The 20,686-nt window shown below is 53.3% G+C and overlaps 1 protein-coding gene across 2 annotated transcripts in view; it reads right to left on the reverse strand.

The window, feature by feature from the left end:
* Positions 1 to 270: 270 nt before the first annotated feature.
* The window catches only part of PRKCB (protein kinase C beta), a 175,349-nt gene continuing 154,933 nt past the window's right edge, over positions 271 to 20,686 (reverse strand). Inside the window, exons 16-17 of one of the 2 annotated variants that reach the window (XM_060260799.1) lie at positions 19,670 to 19,810; positions 271 to 436 (exon numbers count right to left, since the gene is read on the reverse strand). In XM_060260799.1, coding sequence (XP_060116782.1) covers positions 284 to 436; positions 19,670 to 19,810 — 294 coding nt within the window. In that variant the 3' untranslated portion in view covers positions 271 to 283. Of the gene's footprint in view, positions 437 to 7,810; positions 8,078 to 19,669; positions 19,811 to 20,686 lie in introns of those variants that run through there. The other variant, XM_060260798.1, reaches the window with a different exon arrangement.

Genomic DNA, 20,686 nt, shown 5'->3' on the forward strand with positions numbered 1-20,686 from the left:
TTTGGAGACAAGACTTGGACATAGTTCAAAAACTCTATTGGTAGCCACTGGCTGGAAGTTCTAGGAACGCTACCCTTTTGTGGACAAAAGGACAAACTCAACACATCTCCAAGAGACAGGTCAAAAGGCAGGCAAGTTGACTGTCTACACACAGGAGCAGGCTCCTAGAGACAAGCAACCACCTCTTCGCCGAGGGGGGTCTAGGAGAACGACGGAGGAAGAGAGGCGCACCCCTGAACCCGGAAGACTGAGTCTCCTGAGTATGGCCCTCGTGCCGAGCTGCCTAAACATGAATGACAAACTCAGGGTTAGTGTAGGAAAATCCCGCAAACTCATTCTGGTCCAAGTTCATGATGAAGAGCTTGTCTGTGGGCGTGAGTTCCACCGGCTGCCGCGTGAACTCTTTATCGAAGTTGGAAGTATCACGTTTGTCTTTCTGTTGGGCAGAAAGCACAGAATTACAAAGAGAGGAAAAGAAAAACAGAAAGGGGAAGGGGAAGGGGACGAGTGGAGAGAAAGCCCAGCTTGGAGCTGCTGGGTTTGCACAGTAGTTAGGATGAGTCTGAGTGTTTCTTGAAGACGTTGGTGGGGGCCCATAATGGGGAGAGACAACCGAGGAGCTGATAGTTCTGGAGATACCCGGATTACAACCAAATCACAGTGCCCATTCTGGAAATTATAGCCAATGGCCCCAATCCAGGTGTGCAGGTAACAGTACAATGTTCTATCCCAGGGGTGGCCAATGATAGCTCTCCAGATGTTTTTGCCTACAACTCCCAACAGCCCCATGCCGTTGGCCACCCCTGGTCTATCCCATTGAATCCCTTCCCTCAAAAGGTTTTCAAGTCCCTGAACTAGAGTAGCCCACAGTCTGTCTCCTTGAAGGAAATCCCATAAATTCATTGGATAAACACCCAGAAGAGAAACACCTCATTGGTTCATAGCCTGAGCTATGAGTCCAGAAGTTCCCACTGCCAGGTGAGTCATTGTTCTCTCTGCCTCAGCCTTCCCTTCAAGTCATTTGGATTCAATAACCACCTGCTTGCATTTCTTGGTGGCCTTGGAGAAAATGCTTTCTAAAGGGCAGCCTCCACATCATCGTGTGCAAAAGGACGTTGACACTGGAGGAGTCCTTCCTTGACAGTCAAACACCAGGTCACCTCTGCACAAACAGAGCGTCTCCCTGGATCAGGGCCCAAGAGCTTTGGCTTCTACACACTGACATCCAGCCGCTCTAGGGAAGCAGCATGCATTAAATTAGGCACATGATAGCAGGAAGTTCATGCAAGGAATTTGTCTCTGGGAGGTTATAGTTAAAGAAAAACATCATTGTGAACGGCAGTAAAATACCTCAAGAGAGATGCAGAAGGGGGGCAGGATTCACCAAGGCAGTCTCTGGCCTGAGCCTGGTTCCACTAACATAAGAAAAAGTTCCACTAAAACACAGTGTTGTGTAATCTGAAGCAAACGGCACCTCTGCCTCTCCCAAGACACCACCACAGCGTGCATCAAAAGAAATCAATATTTTCTGTTGCCTTGCAGAGTTGAGATGAGGGGGACCTTCCTGCCAGCTTTGGCCACACTCGGACAGCCCCCCTTCACTCCGATGCAGATGCAGGTGGGGCAGGGAAATCTCCACGCACAGGTCAGGACTGAGGAAACAGGCTTGTCCTTCCAGAAACAGAAACCAGCAGCCCTTTGTGTCCTAGCACACAGCAGAACGACTCAAAGGAAAGCCAAGCCATTCCCCTGGCAGCATGTGGGTTTTCTTCAGGCAAGACTTGGGCTCAATCCACATTTGGGTTAGGATCAGCCCAGGATGCTTTTATGACTTTGGTTTCAGTTAGGGACATTTCTTTTCTTTTCTTTTTAAAACTAGTATTGGATTATTTCAGAGAATGACCATCCCCTAATAGCACTTGATGCCGCAAGCAGGTTCAAGATGGCCACTTTGGCTAACTGGATTATTTGCTTTGAAATTAGCCTGTTTGGGAAGGCAAAAATAGTGGTCCACAAACGGCTGGGGTCGCTTTGATGGGGGCCTGGCACCATTTTGTTCCCAGCAGCCACTCCTTGACGTCAGTATTGGTTTGCTGACCCAGGGCTTTTTTTGGTAGCAGGAACTCCTTTGCCTATTAGGCCACACCCCCCCCTGATGTAGCCAATCCTCCAAGAGTTTACAGTAGGCCCTGTACAAAGAACCCTGTAAGCTCTTGAACAATTGGCTACGTAAGAGGGGTGTGGCCTAATATGCAAAGGAGTTCCTGCTACCAAAAAAGCCCCAACTGTCACTGTCCTTGACTTCATTTACCTTCCCTGCTATAGAATCCGACTGGCTGCAGCTGCCAGTGATGCTCTTCTTTCGTCCCCGTGACCCAGCCCCCTCCCCAATGAGGCCACAGCGGCACCCACCAAATCGGGTGACATCCCCATCCTCATTCAGGAGGAGGAGGTGGTGGGGAAGAGTTCCCCCAGCTGCCTCCGGCACGCAGCCCTCGAACAGCATTCAAAATGTGTTCAGAAATGGGAGGTGCTTTCTGGCCCTGTGGCGCAGAGCGTTAAAGCTGCAGTACTGCAGTCCTAAGCTCTGCTCACGACCTGAGTGAGATCCCCGGCGGAAGCTGGGTTTTCAGGTAGCCAGCTCGAGGTTCACTCAGCCTCCCATCCTTCCGAGGTCGGTCAAAGGAGTCCCCAGCTTGCTGGGGGGAAAGCGTAGATGACTGGGGAAGGCAATGGCAAACCACCCCGTAAAAAGTCTGCCGTGAAAACATTGTGAAAGCAACGTCACCCCAGAGCCGGAAAGGACTTGTGCTTGCACAGGGGACCTTTCCTTTCCTTCTGGCACATGTGAAAACAACCTCCAGCCATCTGCGTTGCTTGAATCCTGCCCAGCAGGGGAAAGAAGTAGGGCTTCAGGCAACTGGTTGGGCAACCTGCGCAGGTGGTCCAGAGGTCTCCTGTCCCCAGCTGCAGCTTCCTGCTGCTGTGACCCTCTGCCCAAGTGAGGAGGCTTCTGGGGTGAACATGAAGGCCAGAGAGGGGATGGACACTTGGCTTCAGGGCAGCAGCAGCTTCTGCCCTCTCTCCAGCCCCACATGAGGGAGACAAGAGGGTCAGGGCATGCTGGAGGCCTGGCCGAAGGGATATGGGAGGGGGAGGGCTCAGAGGTCATGTGGCAGGACTGTCATGTGATGGGGGCGAGGAAGTGGCGAGGGGCCTTCCCACCCTTCGCTTGTGCCTGCTGTGCTGCCAGGCCGCACCCAGAGGGAGTTCCAGGAGGCCTGGCTTTTTGCTCCTGTGAGCTGCATGGCCTGTTGGAGACAGAGCGAGCTAGGCAGGCCCACCACAGAAGGGGGAGAAGGGGTCTGCGGTGGCTGCCTGGGGCCCAGTGGGGGTCTTGATCCTGCCAAGGTCCACCCCTCCTTTCCCTGCCCCATCTGTTCCTTCCTCTCCCACCCCCCACCCCCAGTGCCATTGCAGAGGGCCTTCCTCCCCCCTTCTTCACCTGCTCCAGAAGGAAGCCAGCCCAGCCCATCTCTGGCTCTCTCCCTCCCCAAACCTGTGCATTGCTCACCATGGCAGCTGCCGCCAAAGCCTGGCAGAGCTGGGGGCTGCTGGTGACTCATGCGCTGATTGACCACATGCCGCTGATGCAGAGACATTGGTGGGGGGTGCTGGAGGAGGGGGCAGGACCTCCACCAAAGCCTCCCACGGGGAAAAAAATAGCCCACTGCAGAGAGCTTTGCGAGAGCCAACAAAGGAAGGATTCTTGTCTCGCTGCTCCAAGACTCAGGCTGAGCAAGGAAGAAAGGAAGGAAGCTTCAGGGATTTGGATTTAGCAGCCGTTGTGGTCCTGCCTGTCTTTCTGTGCCCAGCCTTGAAGGTCTTGGGCAGAAGGAGGGACCCCCACAAGCCTCTCCTTTCCAGAGGGGGCTGCATTCACAGGAACAGGGGGCTTTCCCTTCACTCGCTCTGCACATCTGCCCCAACAGGTATTGATTGCCTCTGGAAGCCACCCTGCCAACCTGTTCCAGGGAGAGCAGCCTGGGCAGACGGTCAGCACCCGAGGGAGTTGGAAGGGGAGGGGAGGATTCACCTGGGATGGCCACCATCTACCCACGTCTACGTTGCCGCGATGTGGACATCAAGTCCTTCTCTGTGATGAAGGAAGGAAGGAAGGAAGGAAGGAAGGAAGGAAGGAAGGAAGGAAGGAAGGAAGGAAGGAAGGAAGGAAGGAAGGAAGGAAGGATACCCCAGACTGCTGTTCAGCCCCGAGGGGCCCCCTACTCTCTTGATTTCAAAGGGGGGGTTATTGGAAGAGGGACTTTGAAGCTTGAAGCGCCTGCTGGGCATTGGTTCTTGGGCCCTGCTTCTGGTAGCTTAGTTTTTTTTTTTTTTAAGAAAAAATCTGTAAGGTAATTGAAATATAGCAATTTCAAAATTTGGATCTGAAACTTCCATTTGGGGCTTTATAAGTTTGGTTTTAAAACCTGATGCTGATGTTCCCTTTTAATTTTTAAAAAACCCCTTAAAATCTTCTTGATACATTTTAAAAGTTTGGGAAGGGGCAAGATGCAAAGCCTTCTCTCAAGAATTTTCCTTTTAACAGTTCGCAGTGTTAAAGATTTCACTTGTCAAGTTACATAGTATTTTTTTTTAAAAGAGAATTTATACATTTAACAGTATTTCTCCAATCTGTGCCAATTAAATTAAATTTAGCCTGCAGATCTGAGATTTGGCTCACAAGTTCTCTCCCCCCTCCCACACTTATGGCCTCAACCTCATCCCAAAGGTTGCCTTCTAGCAAATAAATGGAGGTTTCCTCAAAACAGGATTTCTTAATTTTTATTTTTATAACTGTATCTGAAAAAAAAAAATTGGCACGTTAACAACTCAAAGCAAATGGGTATCTGAAAGCCCCACAAACACGAGGTGGGAGAGAGTCCAACGGGGAAGCAGGCAAGAGTGCTAACACCAGAAGGTGGAAAGAAAACCAAGTTTGTTCTTTTTGCGGACAGTTTTCAGAAACACAGACAACTTAAGATTCCAGCGGCAATTCATTTGTTATTCTTAGAAGAGTATTAATTGAGACAAAAAAATAATACTTTACAGCGTCAGTCAAGTTACACAAATACTGCTTGGATTTTTTTTTTTTTTAAATATCAGCTTCGTTTAGTAAAATACTCATTTTTTTTTTTGACACACTTAAAGCACAGTGGAACAGACGGAATGTCATTTTGGCAACTGGACAAACACCCACCTACCCACCCCTCCAGTGTTAAGGAAAGAACCAGCCCCCCCCCCCCAAAAAGGTCTGATAGGAAAATAACGGGACATGGAGGGGCGATACTGGAGTGACCAAAGATTTGAAAACATTTCCCAGAAAAGGAGGCCTTTTGGTCTCTTGACTACACATGGTGGCATTTCCCAGGGAGTTAAACGCAGTCAACAAGGGACACTCCCCTCTTTCTGGACCTTTTCTTCTCTTGCAGCCCAGAGAGTAGATTGCTCATGATGTAAGGTTGCCAACCCCCAGGCGATGGCTGGAGATCTCCTGGGATTACAGCAACTGACTCGAGAGATCAATTCGCCTGGAGAAAATTGCCACTTTGAAAGGCGGACTCTATGAACATTAGCTCCTCCCTTCCCCAAACCCCGCCCTCTGTAGGCTCCACCCCCAAACCGCCAGATATTTCCCAACCCAGAACTGGCAATTCCACAAAGCAGAGCCAAAGGGGGCAGTTGGGGGTGGGGAACAACGAAAGGACTTGGAGAAGCATCAAAAGGATCTGGATAAGACTCAAGAAGACTCTCCTTGGAGGGTATTTGAACCACTTCCAGTCTGCTAAGGCATTGGCTGAGAGGGGGGGTCCAGCCCAAACCCCATTTTCAAAGCTGTGGGTGGAGCTTGCAAGGACATCCCCTCTGCCGCCCAGTTAAGAGGCTGGCCACCAGCTGTCTGTCTGTCCCGTCCCTCCTAGGCTCATCTTCCCTCCAAGGAAGCAGCGCGTGTCCCCGGCTCCTCCACCTTCTTGGCTAAGCAGAACACAAGAGGACCACCCCAGACACCGTGGCTCCATGGCCCAGATGAAAGGCCGGCCACAATCAAGTCCAAAGAGGAAACAAGGAGAGCTTGACGGTGCAACTCACGAAGTGGCTGCATGGTATGGGTTAGGGAGGGACAGGTCTTACAGCAGCACCGCCCATGAATGTCAGCAGCCTGGCTGGGCCACGCTCGCCCACGGACCGAAGGTGGAAACGATTCCAAGCCCAGCCTGTTGAATCCCCACAGGCAACTCCAAAAGGCCTGGAGAACTATCAGGATAAAGTTGAGTCCAGCCCACCCTTAAGACCGACTAAATTTAATTCTGAGTCTAAACTTTTGTGAGCACGAGCTCTTCTTCGATACCACACAAAAGCCAACGCCCAGAATAAAATCCTGTTGGCTTTCAAGGTGCCTCTGGGCTCAAACTCTGCTCTGCCACTTCAGGACAACATGGCTGCCCCCCCTCCCCAAATTGATCAAGAATGGCCAATAGGAAACAGGGTTGCCAGCTCGAGGTTGGGAAGTACCTGGAGATTTGGGTGATGGCACCTGGGGAGGAGGCGGTTGGGGGAGGGGAAGGACCTCGGGGGGGGGGGGGGTTGAACGCCACCCAGACCATCTTCCAAAGCAGCCAATTTCTCCTGAGGGACTCATTTGTGTCATCCAGACATCAGCTGCAATTCCAGGAGATCTCCAAGCCGCACCTGGAGGCTAGCAGCCCTAGACCACCGGCCTCTTGTCAGAGTTCCCTAAAGGAGTCTGAGCCTCTATCACCGGCAGGACTCAAGCCCTACTAGCTGCACTGCACACAGTGGAATACGCAAAAGTGCCTTAGGCTGGCAGATCCCCTCGCCAGCCCATGAGCCTCAATATTGTCTACTCTGGCTGGCAGCAGCTCTCCAAAGCTTCAGGTGGAGGTGAGTCCCAGGGATTGAAGCTGGGACCTTTTGCATGCCAAGCAGAGGCTCTTACCCCTTGGGAGTGAGGTCTCTGCACAACGCCCAGCCCCCTCCCTCTGGGCAGGGTCATGCAAAGCCACAGGGTCAACTGGACAGTACCTCAAACGCAACCACAACCGCAAGTCTTCAGCTGCCCTGGAAATGGTTTTCATGTAAAGCCCAGTTTGCACAAAGGGAAAAGTTGGGTCACACGTGCCAAATGAACTTGGGCAGATCGTGGGAAGGAGGGCAGGAAGGGCTGCATCAGGGCCTAGTTCTCGTGGCCCCTTCTTGCACACCCAGGGAAATGCTGATTGCCACTTTGGGGTCAGGCAGCAATTTTTCTCCAGGCCAGTTTGGCCACGGGTCCTGGAGAATTTTGTTTTTGTCGTTTTCTGAGCATGGAGCCTGCAGGGGTCACTGGGTGTGTGTGTGTGGGGGAAGGTATTTGTGGATTCCCTGCATTGTCCAGGGGGTTGGACTAGATGACCCTAGGGTACCTTCCAACTCTATGATTTCATGGCCTGGAGTGTGTCACGTGGGAGGACAGCAGGCCTCAGACAGGAAGAGATTCCACTGCTCTAAAACAAAACCTTCATCTCCTGAATGTGACACGTGGTCCTTTGATAAACCGCCTGGTGGGGTTTGGTGAGGGCAATTCTGGTCCTTACCGAGTGCTTCCATTTGTGCTGAGCGCCCTGGATGGCTCTGCCCAGAGAGCTGTTCACAAAGACACCTTTGACCCCTCTCCAACGACCCTGCCCAGTTGCTCTTGCCCGGCTCTGTTCAGGCATGTGTTCAAAAGGTGGTCACTGCAGTTTCTCCCCAGAAAAAGAAATTGAAAGCAAGGCAGGAGGTCACCACAAGAGCGGCAGGGGCTGAAGGGTCACGGGGATGAGGCGAGGGTGAATGGAGGACGGTCTACAGTGGCTACTTAGCTCTTGACTTCAGTCTTAAAAAACTCAGAGTTAACAAAGGAAAATCCTTCAAATTCTGATTGGTCAATGTTCCTGATGACTTCTTGGTCAGGTGGTGTTAAGACAGGTGGGTGGCGGGTGAAAAACCGGTCGAAGTTTTCAGCGTTCCGTCCGCACTATGAGAGGGGAAGAAAAGAACTCATGGTAGGTGGCAAAAAAGAAAGAAGGGGGGGAAAATAACAATAATGCAGGCGTGGAAGTCGAGGGGTGGGTGGGTTGCCGCATTCCCCAGTCCAGCCACACACAGAGCCCCCCTCCCCACCCAGATCAGGCAGCGTCCCCACAGTGAAGAAAATGGGAGAACAAAAAAGAAACAATGCAAAATACTTTATGGCTCCTTCCGCAGGAGGCCGCTGTCGGTTTCCACCAGTGAGTATTTTGTCATGGAGGTGCAGGTGGACGGGAGGGCCACCCAGCAAGTAATTGGAGGAGGATGAGATGGGGGATGCAATTACTTGCAGAGCTGGGCTGCTGGCATGCAGGACTGGGCCGGGCCCGGAGCAGAGGCCACATGCAAGAGCAAAGGGCGGGTCTCTTTCTCAGAAGGCTCTTACGAGGCACTTCCCCTCCAAAGGGCCAGTCAGCTCCACCCCCGCTGGGCCACCCAGTGTCGCCAACACTGCAGCAGCCTTCGGTGGACCAACCACTATCCTCCCCAGGCTGGCTGGCATCTCTTGTGGCCAGAAGATTCAGTAGCCCTCAGCCCGCCATTGCCCAGGCCAAAGGTGAAGAGCACGGCCTTTGGAGACAACCAGGGGAAGCCCAGGCAGACGAAGGCGAGGGGTGCCTTCCCTGCAGAACAGAAAGTGCACAGCCAACAAGGGAGAGAGAGTGAAGGGTGCTGGATGTCCCTCCTGCTGCAAGACCAGGGGGTTGGTTTGTCATCATCACATTAACCCCGTCCCTGCTGAAATCTCGCTTTGGGAAAAAGTGGCTAACTGATAGGTTAGCTTCAGCCCCGGAAGCTGCAGCTAGTGCAGAACGCGGCTGCCAGACTGTTGCTGGGGCTCCCAAAGCGGGAGCACATACAGCCAGGGCTGCGTGAACTGCACTGGCTGCCAGTTGTATACCGGATTCGCTACAAAGTGCTGGTTATTACCTTTAAAGCCCTATGTGGCCGAGGACCTGCCTACCTTAGGGACCGCCTCTCCCCGTATGAACCCCAGGGAGCACTGAGGTCAGCAGGGAAGAACCTGCTGACTATCCCTGGCCCAAAGGAGGTAAGACTCCAGAGTACCCGTACTCGGGCCTTCTCAGTTTTGGCCCCACAGCTGTGGAATCAACTCCCAGAAGAAATGCGGGCCCTGCGGGACATTGAACAATTCCGCAGGGCCTGCAAAACCATCCTGTTCCAAATGGCCTTCACCAGCTGATACTACTAAATTGCCAAGTAAACTTGCCGATGAATAGCACCAAATGTATTAATGTTTTTAGAATTTTATGGATTTTAATTTGTCTTCAAATGTTATTTATTATATAATGTATGTATTGAATTTTATGCTGTTAGCCGCCCTGAGCCGCTTGGTCGGGGAGGGCGGGATACAAATAAAATGTGACTGACTGACTGATGCAGGTGAGAACATCTGCAGCAAGGATGCCCAACCTGGTTCTGACGCCCATCAAGCCTTTCTAAGAGTGGAGGAGGCTTTTCCCCACGAGGGCTTCAGAGAAGCAAGAGTGTGTTTTGTAAGCAGCACAGCATGGCCTGAAATGCTGAAGAGCTGCTCATGCAGTAATGTTGTCCCCTCCCTCCCTGGCATTGGCTCCACCTCCAATGGCAGCTCTTTTGTGATCACACCCACTGAATGGTGCCCCCAGGCTAGAAAAGGGACCCCTGATGGATGCACAACCTCCCTTCTTCCCTCCCTGGCTCAGGTCTGCCCAGAGAAGGACCCCAGACCTTTGCCCTCAGTGGGGCAACTTTTGACCCAGAGTCAGTGACCAATATTCCCTCTAAGCTGTGGGGAGTCTTGTGAACAAAAATTCTACTTTGTGAGCTCCTGGCATTCAAGTTGTGAAACGCTGCATGGATTAGTTTGCTCTGGGGCCATTTTTCCTGAGCTGAGACAAAAATGGGTGAGGCAGAGGCTCAAAACCTGTGAGCTGGCTCACACTCACTCAGCTCAGTGGGAACATTGTCAGTGACCTCAGCTTCACACACAAGAGCATCTGAATGCCCTTCTGGGAAGGCAAGAAAGGAATCTATTAATAGTCCACCTCGGCCTCTCAGCTGGCGTTTGATTGTCCCGACCAAAGCCCTGTCTGTCGGCTCTCGTAGGAATCAAAATTCTTGGCTTCCCTTGAACAGTGCGTGGACCACTTTTCAGATCAAAGCAACCATGGAAAAACTGGGGGGAGGGGGGGCTTGGGCGCACAGATTTCCTCCCCTCCCCCCCCAGGTCTCTGAAGGGACTCCAAGCAGCCCACAGAGTGGATTTTCAGGGCAGCCCCCCCTGCCCTGAACTTTCCTTTGCAAAGAAAAACAGACCTGCACAACCGATAAAACATCACATGAGCCTTTGTGTGTGTGTGTGTGTGTGTGTGTGTGAAGGGAGGAGGTTTGCATGGAAATCATTCAAGACAGAGACACAAACTGTCAAGCCTGTTGGATATTAGAACTCTGCATGCAAGAGGATCTGGAAGGGAAAGGGTTAGCAGGATTCGCTCACAAGGGCGTAGGGCAGCTGGCCCCCCTCTCACTGGTTGTGGCCATGGCTTGCCTGCTGTGTCATCTTATACAGCGCCTGTCCTCTTCTCTCTCTTACCTGCACTTGGAGCTGTAGCAAGTAACCTTTTTGGAAGACAACCTGATCACAACACGTTAAAGGTACCTGCTTGAATAAGTCACGGAAGAAGCGCTTCTATTTTTGTAAGTAAAATTTCTTTTTCTTGTTACCCTTGGAGTCAGGTCATCTTTGGAATTCATTTGAGCATTTTCCCCTTAGCCAGGAAATGCGGAGGAAATGGGGACACTGTGTAAAGCTTTTGTGCTTCCAAGTCAAAAGTTATTCCCCCCCAACCCACATTTAACCCAATAAAACGTGCTACTGTTTTTCCTAATGGCAGACAGAGCACTTGTTGGAGATGAGAACGGGATCATTGTGAGTGCTTCCCAAACGCATTTTGTTCCCTCAGCATCATCCGCACTGCATGGAACCCACTGGGAATTTGGAGGGTTAGATCAGAACAGACAAAAGGGCCAGTTCACAGCTCTGTTCCGCAACACAGGGACGAAGAGGTGGCCTAGCGGAGCCATAGAGCAGTCAGCCAGTGGCTATGCAAGAACAAACCAACCAACAAACCACAGGGCCCTCTTCCACCTCCTGTCCCTGCTAAAGTAAAAGCTGAGGAAACGAGCGGCAGGGTCTTTCCTGTGGTGGCACCCATGCTGTGCTGCCCCCTCCAGGAAAGCTCTCTTAGGACCTTTAGGAGCTTCCCCTTCAAAAGGGGCCCTCTGGCTCTCATGTGGGAATCAGGGTAGATTTTCTAACACTGCATCAGGGTCTTTAAACACAGTGCCATCGTCTTTTGGTTACCATAGGACAAGAAGACAGCAGCAACCAGGAGAGTTCTTTAATAAATCATCACCCCAAACACACAGTGGGGATACCCATGGCCAACAGGCAAGCCCAGATCTCTTGGCATCGCTACCAAGACGCCAAAAATGTCTCCTTCAAGAAAGAAAAGGCAAGTCTGAAACCTTCCTCTCTCTCTCAATGCCGACAGCGTAGAATTTAAGAACATCAGAAGAGCTTCCTTGGATCACAGCAATGACCCATAGACCTCAGTACCCTTCCCCCCCACTCCACAGTTGCCAACTAGATCCCCTGGAAGGCCCACAGTGGCGACCAGAGCTTCCCCCAGTTCTGAGATAGACTGCCTCTGAACAGGGAGCTTCCCTTCAGCTGTCATGACAGAGCTCTCCTTGATAGACCTCTCCTCCGCGAGTGTGTCTAATTCCTGTTTAGGGACACAATTCACACAACCACCTGCGTGTTTTGACATGTGACGTTCTGTGGGTAACCTTGTGCTCTTCTGGAAACCACCAACAAGCTACAGATCAGCAGTTGCAGTTGCCAGGAAAACTCCCCCCTCCCCCCCGCATCTTGTGTCCCAGGAGCTGGTTTGAAAGACGCTGCTGTCCTCTAACCCGGCCTGACAGCCGTGAGCCTCACGGTGAGTGACATTCAGAAATGAAGACGTTTAAAGCGCTCCGGCATCCCCTGATCCTTCAGAAACATCACTGCAGGTGCAATGAGGTGTGTGGAGAAGAGGCTCTGTCACACTCCCGTCAGAAGTGCCCGAGAGACCCCCGAGTAGGGCTGCTGGAGGTCTGGGGAGCTCTAAGCTGGAACTGGGCCTCCCAAGCCATTTTTCAGCAGCACAATTTGAAAGAAGGGATTATGGGAAGCATGGCAGATTCAGGGGGGCAGCAATGTTCCCTCTAAGCTCAGAGAGTGTGAGCGGGCTCACAGGTTTTTAGCCTCCAGTTCACACATTTTTGTCTTAGCTCAGGAAAAATGGCCCCAGAGCACACTAATTTATGCAGTAGTAGAAGAAGGCTGCAGATTTATACCCCGCCCTTCTTTCTGAATCAGAGACTCAGAGCGGCTTACAATCTCCTCTATCTTCTCCCCCCACAACAGACACCCTGTGAGGTGGGTGGGGCTGAGAGGGCTCTCACAGCAGCTGCCCTTTCAAGGACAACCTCTGTCAGAGCTATGGCTGACCCAAGGCCATTCCAGCAGCTGTAAGTGGAGGAGTGGGGAATCAAACCCGGTTCTCCCAGATAAGAGAGCTCTGGCTGACCCAAGGCCATCCCAGCAGGTGCAAGTGGAGGAGTGGGGAATCCAACCCGGTTCTCCCAGATAAGAGAGCTCTGGCTGACCCAAGGCCATCCCAGCAGGTGCAAGTGGAGGAGTGGGGAATTGAACCCGGTTCTCCCAGATAAGAGAGCTCTGGCTGACCCAAGGCCATTCCAGCAGCTGCAAGAGGAGGAGTGGGGAATCGAACCCGGTTCTCCCAGATAAGAGAGCTATGGCTGACCCAAGGCCATTCCAGCAGGTGCAAGTGGAGGAGTGGGGAATTGAACCCGGTTCTCCCAGATAAGAGAGCTCTGGCTGACCCAAGGCCATTCCAGCAGCTGCAAGTGGAGGAGTGGGGAATCAAACTTGGTTCTCCCAGATAAGAGAGCTCTGGCTGACCCAAGGCCATTCCAGCAGCTGCAAGTGGAGGAGTGGGGAATCAAACCCAGATCTCCCAGATAAGAGAGCTATGGCTGATCCAAGGCCATTCCAGCAGGTGCAAGTGGAGGAGGGGGGGGGAATCAAACCCAGTTCTCCCAGATAAGAGAGCTCTGGCTGACCCAAGGCCATTTCAGCAGCTGCAAGTGGAGGAGTGGGGAATCCAACCCGGTTCTCCCAGCTAAGAGAGTTCTGGCTGACCCAAGGCCATTCCACCAGGTGCAAGTGGAGGAGTGGGGAATCAAACCCAGTTCTCCCAGATAAGAGAGCTCTGGCGGACCTAAGGCCATTCCAGCAGGTGCAAGTGGAGGAGTGGGGAATCAAACCTGGTTCTCCCAGATAAGAGAGCTCTGGCTGACCCAAGGCCATTCCAGCAGCTGCAAGTGGAGGAATGGGGAATCAAACCGGTTCTCCCAGATCAGAGAGCTATGGATGACCCAAGGCCATTCCAGCAGCTGCAAGTGGAGGAGTGGGGAATCAAACCCGGATCTCCCAGATAAGAGAGCTATGGCTGACCCAAGGCCATTCCAGCAGGTGCAAGTGGAGGAGTGGGGAATCAAACCCGGTTCTCCCAGATAAGAGAGCTCTGGCTGACCCAAGGCCATTCCAGCAGCTGCAAGGGGAGGAGAGGGGAATCAAACCCGGTTCTCCCAGTTAAGAGAGCTATGGCTGACCCAAGGCCATTCCAGCAGCTGCAAGGGGAGGAGAGGGGAATCAAACCCGGTTCTCCCAGTTAAGAGAGCTATGGCTGACCCAAGGCCATTCCAGCAGCTGTAAGAGGAATGGGGAATCCATCCCGGTTCTCCCAGATAAGAGTCCGCCCATTTAACCACCACACCCCACTGGCTCAAGGTTGAGTCTGCTCCTGCACACAGTTTCTGACAGGGAGGACAGACTAGGAGAGGAAGCCAAGAATGGCCCTCCTCAGCTCCCTTCAAGCGACAGCCAAGAGGCAACAGTGGACCAAAAAGAGAGCAGACTGAGCCATCGGTGGGAAGGCTCTGAGTTGTGGGCCTGGCAGGCCTCCTTCCCCCAGTTGGGCCCTACACAGCGAGCCGCTGTTGGATTCCAGATTGGAGGTGGCAGCTGTGTGCTCCTGGAAGGGGGTTGGGAGGCTCAGGACATGCACAGCCAATAACGAAACAGGAGCCACACTAAACATGGCTGTCTCTGAGAGAAAGAGAGACTCGAACCCCTCTCCCTGGGTTCTGGTGAACTGGGAGTTGCTCATTGCGATTTCTGTCCCCCTAAGAGCGTCTTCGAGCAAGCCTGGAGTAGAACCATCCGCGAGTCGACTGTGAAGACGGTGCTGGCCAAGAAGACATTATCTACACTTGCAGAATGCAAGCTGAATTTCCTAATCCACGCAAAGCCACACACACACACACACACACACACACGCTCTCATGGCTGGCGAATGGGCTGCCTTCTCCTCCCTCCCTCCCCCCCTCCCCTCCCGCAGTCTTCTCTGCACAGCGGCTGCCCTCAAACTATCAGATTTGCATCAAAAACAGAGCAAGGCAGGAGAGGAGAAAGAAGCCGGGTTGTCATTTGCCCCCTCCCTCCCCCTGGCTGCTAGCTCCCCTCTCTGCCCAAGACAGGCAGATCCCTGTGGAAGGGACATGGGGATGTCGTGGGAGGATGATCTACCTCCTCCTCTCAGCAGCCCTGGTCCTCCTGCCTCCCCCTCCTCTGGCAAGCAGCTTGGCAAATACAGCTGTCACTGCCCATTAGCCTCAGAAGCGCTTGGCACCGAGACGTCAGCCCTTGCGTCTCTGACAGCAGAACCAACCTCAGAAGGAGGAGCCCCACCCCCGCTCTCTCTATCTCCCCAGCCCCCTCAGAAGGGAGCGGGAGGGGGGTCTACTCAGAAAGGTGGCTCTGAGCCCAGGGAGGGATCAGGAGGGGCCACACTGCAACAGGCTCCGCTTTGGCCTACTGTCCAGCTTGGCTTCCTGGGAGGGATTTCCAGGCTGAGAGAGCACGGCACAGAGAGTTCCCAGAGGAGTCAACCGACCCCCGTCCAAGATGGCCGCTCCAGAGCGGGAAGGCCATCTTGGGACAACTGCCCCCCCCAGCCAAAGCCACCCAAATCTCCCCAGGGCAAACAGAAGGCCCACCCTTCCTGTGGGGTCAGCCCATGGTAGGGCTGGAATCCTGGTTCAGCTAGAAGTCCCCAAGAGGTCACCAGCAGGCTGGCCTTTTCTGGGATTGAGAGCTTGACTGGCTCCGTTGACCTCTCCCCTCTAGCCTTCAAGTTCTGTCCCTCTGCTAGGACTGCCCATGAGGCAGGAGACACACAGGCTGCTGCCCAGCCAGGGGGAGCTGAAATGACCTTGGGAGGGTCTCGTTTCTCCAGAAGAGACCCCAGCCCTGCTCTTGTTCACTGCTGGCCATCGCTCCTGGGCAGGGGTGGGATTCTAGCAGGAGCCCCTTTGCATATTAGGCCACTCCCCCCTGATGTAGCCAATCCTCCAAGAGCTTACAAAAAAGAGCCTTGTAAACTCTTGGAGGATTGGCTGCATCAGGTGTGTGTGGCCTAATATGCAAAGGGGCTCCTGCTAGAATCCCACCCCAGCTCGTGGGAAAGGTTACAGTTCTCCTACCGGCAAGCAGGCCTCTCTCTGTCTGCCCAAACTGAGGCAGCAACAGGCAACCCTTTTGTCTCGGAGTCACCCCACCCCCTGCAACAACAGCCTCCCCCCAGCTGTGAGTTTTACTTCTAAAGAGAAAAATTATCCTCTTCTTGCTGCAAACCTGATTCTGGCTGCTCCCTCCACCCTGCTCCACGTCTCTCTCCAAGACAGATCTCAGCGAGGAGGAGAGATTTCCCTCCTGTGTAAAATCCCCCAATTTAACAAAAAAGCATCCAGGGGAAAATCTGGTCCCTTTAATGCTGTGTTAATGTCCACTCTGAGCTCCCAAACTGCCCGGAGAAGATGGGATGAATTACTCTCCCGTCAGGAAAGAGACCCTCTTGGATATTTATAGCCATGGAGGGGGGGGGGGGGTAGAGAGGCTCTGGGGGCTGACATAAAACTGTCATCTCAGAGAATAGCCTTTTTATTTTGCCAATATTGGTGTTTGCTTTCAAAGAGACACAACACACCTCCCACCCAGCCCCCAAAAGCTCCTGTAAAACCTCTCTCATTGATCCCTGCTGAGAAAGTCATCAAGCCAAGAGCTGTTTTCCAGAACCTGATAGACGGCCCTTTCCCAAAACTGGCAGCCCAAACTCTTTCTCTCTCTCTCTCTCTGCATTGCTCCATTTGGAAATAAGGCTGGGACAAACCAAGCAAGTGTGTGTGTGTGTGCACGCGTGTGCATGGGGAGAGGGGAGAATCACATTTGTGAACACGGAAAACTTTCTGCAAGCAGAGAATGCGCAGACCAGGGTGTGGGGCAGGCAGAAGCCTCCCTTGCCCTCTCTTTCAACTTGTAGGGCAATGTAGGAGTCAAGTGGCACCTTTAAGTTTTATTCAGACTATAAGCTTTCGTGTGTGCATGCACACTTCTTCGTCTGAAGAACTAAAGGAACCACCAAGGGAAAAAGGTGGTTCGTTTTCCAGTTCTGGTATGGCTTGTTGAGCTTCGTCTGAAGAAGTGTGCATGCACACACGAATGCTTGCATTCTGAATAAAACTCTGGTCTTAAAGGCGCAACGCGACTCCTGCTTTGTTCTACACGGCTGCCCACCTGCATCCAACTTGTAGCAAAGGCGCCACCAGCCACTTCCACTCTGCATACGTCTTCAGGGGACTAAACATCTGAGAGAGTCAAAAAGTCACTGTCCAGATTTACGGAAAGAGATGGCCCGTGCTGCTCTCCTGCTCTCTGCACAAATGTGCGAAGACCACACCCACCAAAAACCAGGCGGTGAAAGAGAATGAGGTGAGACAGAGCAGCAAAGAAGCAAAAGATTAAAGCTGCCTGCCAATGAAATAACTTTGAGCTGATCAGTCACCAGCCTGTTAATTATTAAACACATTTGCATGGGCTGAATATTGGCCAGGGGAAGACAAGCCCCCCCCCCCCTCATGCTGGTCTCCTCCTCCTGTGCCACTGAAGGCTGGGGGGAGGGGAGGAGAGCAGCCCCACCCCCTCTGCACACATCAGCTCCCTTCTCATGGGGCAGTCTCCACAGAGAGTGCTAAAACAGGGAGGTTTGGGGCTTCCTTCTCTGATTTCTGGCTTGTTGAGCTTCTTTACTTTGATTTTGCCTTTTGGGCTGTCTGCCCGGATTTGCTCACAATCCTCGAGCATTCCCTGAAGTAGGCATAAAGAAACCAGGGGGGGGGAGGACAGTGGGTCCTGCACATCAGGAGAAGAAGAAGAAGAAGAAGAAGAAGAAGAAGAAGAAGAAGAAGAAGAAGAAGAAGAAGAAGAAGAAGAAGGAGGAGGAGGAGGAGAAGGAGGAGGAGGAGTTGGATTTATAACCTGTCCTTTACTATCTGAAGAGATTTCAGAGCAGCTTACAGTGTCCCTTCCTCTCCCCACAACAGACACCCTGTGAGGCAGGAGGGGCTGAGAGAGCTCTGAAAGAACTGCTCTTGAGAGAACAGCTCTGAGAAAACTTCTGACTGGCCCAAGGTCACCCAGCTAGCTTCAAGTGGAGGAAGGGGAGTGGGGAAATCAAAGCTGGTTCTTCAGATGAGAGTCCACCGCTCCTAACCACTACACCAAACTTGGGGGGGGGGCATGGCACAGGCTAGGGTAGGCCCCCAACACCCATCAAGTTCTCCTTCTCATCTGTCAGCTGCAGACCTCAGGACCAGGACTCCCTGGTCTTGCCAGCTGTCCGTGCGCAAGAGTTGCAGCAGAGTGTGTGTTTGCGGGGGGGGGGGGGGGGCTCCAGGTCCACCAGGCCAGTGATTGGTATGCGGAGGCCAGAGCCGAGGTGCAGCCATGCGCGGCCTCCAACTTGCGCACCCAGAAGACCAGCCTGGGGAGGCAGATGATCAATGCAGGATTAATCTGGGCGGGGCGGGAGAGACTTTGTGTCTTTCATGGCCAGGGAAGAAGGAAAATAGAAGCAATGGCTGGGGGGGGGGCAGGATTTGGGGTAGTTTGGAAAAGGAAGCTGATTGGTGGCTCCTGTCACACACACACACCCGCTCTCTGCTGAAGCTGCTTCTCCAGGTGAAGGCCTGGCTGCACAAAACAAAGGCAGCACAATCCAGAGAGCTTTCCAAAACCGAAGCAAGGTGCAGCACAATCCAGAAGTGAAGTGAAGCTGTCTGTGGATTGTTCTCCGGACAGCCTGGCAGCTTCCATTTAGTTGCTCTTCCCCTCTTAGGTTTCTGGGAGCGCTGCGAGCGAGAGCACAATCCATATCTGCAGAAATGGCTCCAAGCGCGTCCCAGAATACCTTGGGAGGAAGTCTCGTTGGTTAAACCAGTTTCAAGCAGATGGAGGCAATAACACAGAGAAGGGGAGTGGGCTTCAGGCCTCTGGTTCTGCAGCCATCGAAGGAAGGGGGAAATGCTGGAAGAAGAACCCAAACAGATCTCCGAGAGAGCGTTCTCCCCAGAACTTGGCTTGTGCTTAGGAACTATTCAGGTTTCTGCCCCCCCCCTCCCCGCCTGGTATTCTGTGCTGAGCAATTTTCCACTTTGTGAACGATGCAGGTGTACAGCGTGAGGCTGGGGGAGATGCAGGGATGTCGTCCAGAGGGGACAAAAAGGACATTTTTTTTCAGAATAGGAGAGAGAGAGAGAGAGAGAGAAAAGCAGGCAAACTGCAGCCCGAGATGTAGGGTGGGACTCGGAGGCAAAAGGCCATGAGAAAGACCTGCTTTGGCTTGGAAGGACCTTGAGAGAGGACATCCCCTTTGGCAGGACTGCTGCCCCACCCAGTGTGAGCTGAAGCCCCTCCCACCTTCACTGGCACCGCTCAGGTTCCAAGGATGGATCTTGGCCCAGAGGGAAACGGGCTCTCCTTCCCCATCAAATTTCCTGGTTGTTGACCGTGTGGCATCGCAAACCACACCTGAGCCTTCAACAAAAGTTACCCCAACCTGCCTCTCCCAGAGCAGCATCCACCCATGAAGATGAGTCTGCAGGACACCACTTCAGAGTGCAGGCTGGGGCTCAGGAGACAGAGCAGTTCCTTAGGAGCAAAATCCCTGCATTTAGAAAGCTAGTACTTCAGGGAGAAGGCTAAACTAGGACCTCAGTTTTCCATTAGCAGAAGAACCTTTGTGCACAGACGTATTCAGTCCTGCGAGCCTCACCCCCTTGCTCCAGACATGGGGGCACCATCCACTTGGAGGAGACTGGCCCACAAACATGTCCAAGGGGCATGTCACAACACAACAAAGAATCCACAGCAAGCGTCCTTGCTGACACCAACACATCTGCTGTTCAAGAAAAGAAGGCACATTAATGCACGAGGAAGGGTGGGGGGTGGGGAGACTGAGCACTAGAGCGAGAAGGTGGGGGGGAGAGTGGAAGGGGCGGAACTTACAGCCTTTGGCTTGAAAGGCGGCTGGATCTCTTTCCGTTCAAGTTTGTCCCAGTCGATGTAGCGGAAGAAAGCGTGCTCCTTGATGTCCCGCTCCCCTTCCGGGCCGCACCCCAAGCGCTTCGCCGGATGCTTCGTCATGAGCTGGAAAGAGAGAAGGAGAAACAGCACGGGGGGGGGGGGGGGGGAGAAAGGGTCAGGTCCAGATCCAGAGCACCGCAGCACAAGCAGCCCGGATCAGTACCCATCTTTCTGGGGCCAGGCAGGTGTGTGGTGTGCCACGAATGGGCCACAGTTCTCTCCTCTGGCTGTCAGACCTGAAGGCAGAGGAAGGAGGGGCCAGCCCCAGGGCTGAGGGCCCACGAGGTCCTGACACACAAGCAACCGGAAGGCCCGAAGCTCAGGCGGGTCCCCATGCCCTGGGCCTGTCACAGGCTCATCCTGGCCCCCTAGAAGACCGTCCCGGAGGTCTGGGAGGGCAGGAGATGGGGGAGCTGAGTGGCAGCGCAGGGGTGGCTCACGGGGATCAGGAGGGTTTTGCTGTGTGGGGTTCAAGATGCCCATTCCCTCCTCTCAGCTGTGCAGGAGACAGGAAACCGGCAGCAGCGCAAACCCGCCACCCTCCCTTGTGCTTCTGCATTCCCAGGCCTGGCATTGCGCTGCAGAGACTGGCTCTGAGCAGCCCCAGGTCACTGGAGAAGCCGACCATTCAGGTCACACTGAAATGCATTCCCTTTATATCTCCTGCTTCCCGGCTCCAGCACAAATGGGGGTGGGGAGAGAAGCCAATCTCCTCCAATTGTCACTGGAGGACACAGCTGCTGAACAAACAAGCACCTTCCTGTTCATATGCAAACACTTCTTTTCGAAATGCGTTTTCCTCCCTGGTCAATCTCACCTCCACTCCCTTCTGTGCTTCAGCTGGCCGAACATCCGGCCCTCCAAAGATGCCCCCTCCCCTGCCCCCACCCCCACCCCAGGAAGGCGTCTCAGAAGCTCATTAACGGCAAACTCTCTGCC

The sequence above is a fragment of the Heteronotia binoei genome, chromosome 20, assembly GCF_032191835.1.
Source record: "Heteronotia binoei isolate CCM8104 ecotype False Entrance Well chromosome 20, APGP_CSIRO_Hbin_v1, whole genome shotgun sequence".
NCBI classification, from domain to species: Eukaryota; Metazoa; Chordata; class Lepidosauria; order Squamata; family Gekkonidae; genus Heteronotia; species Heteronotia binoei.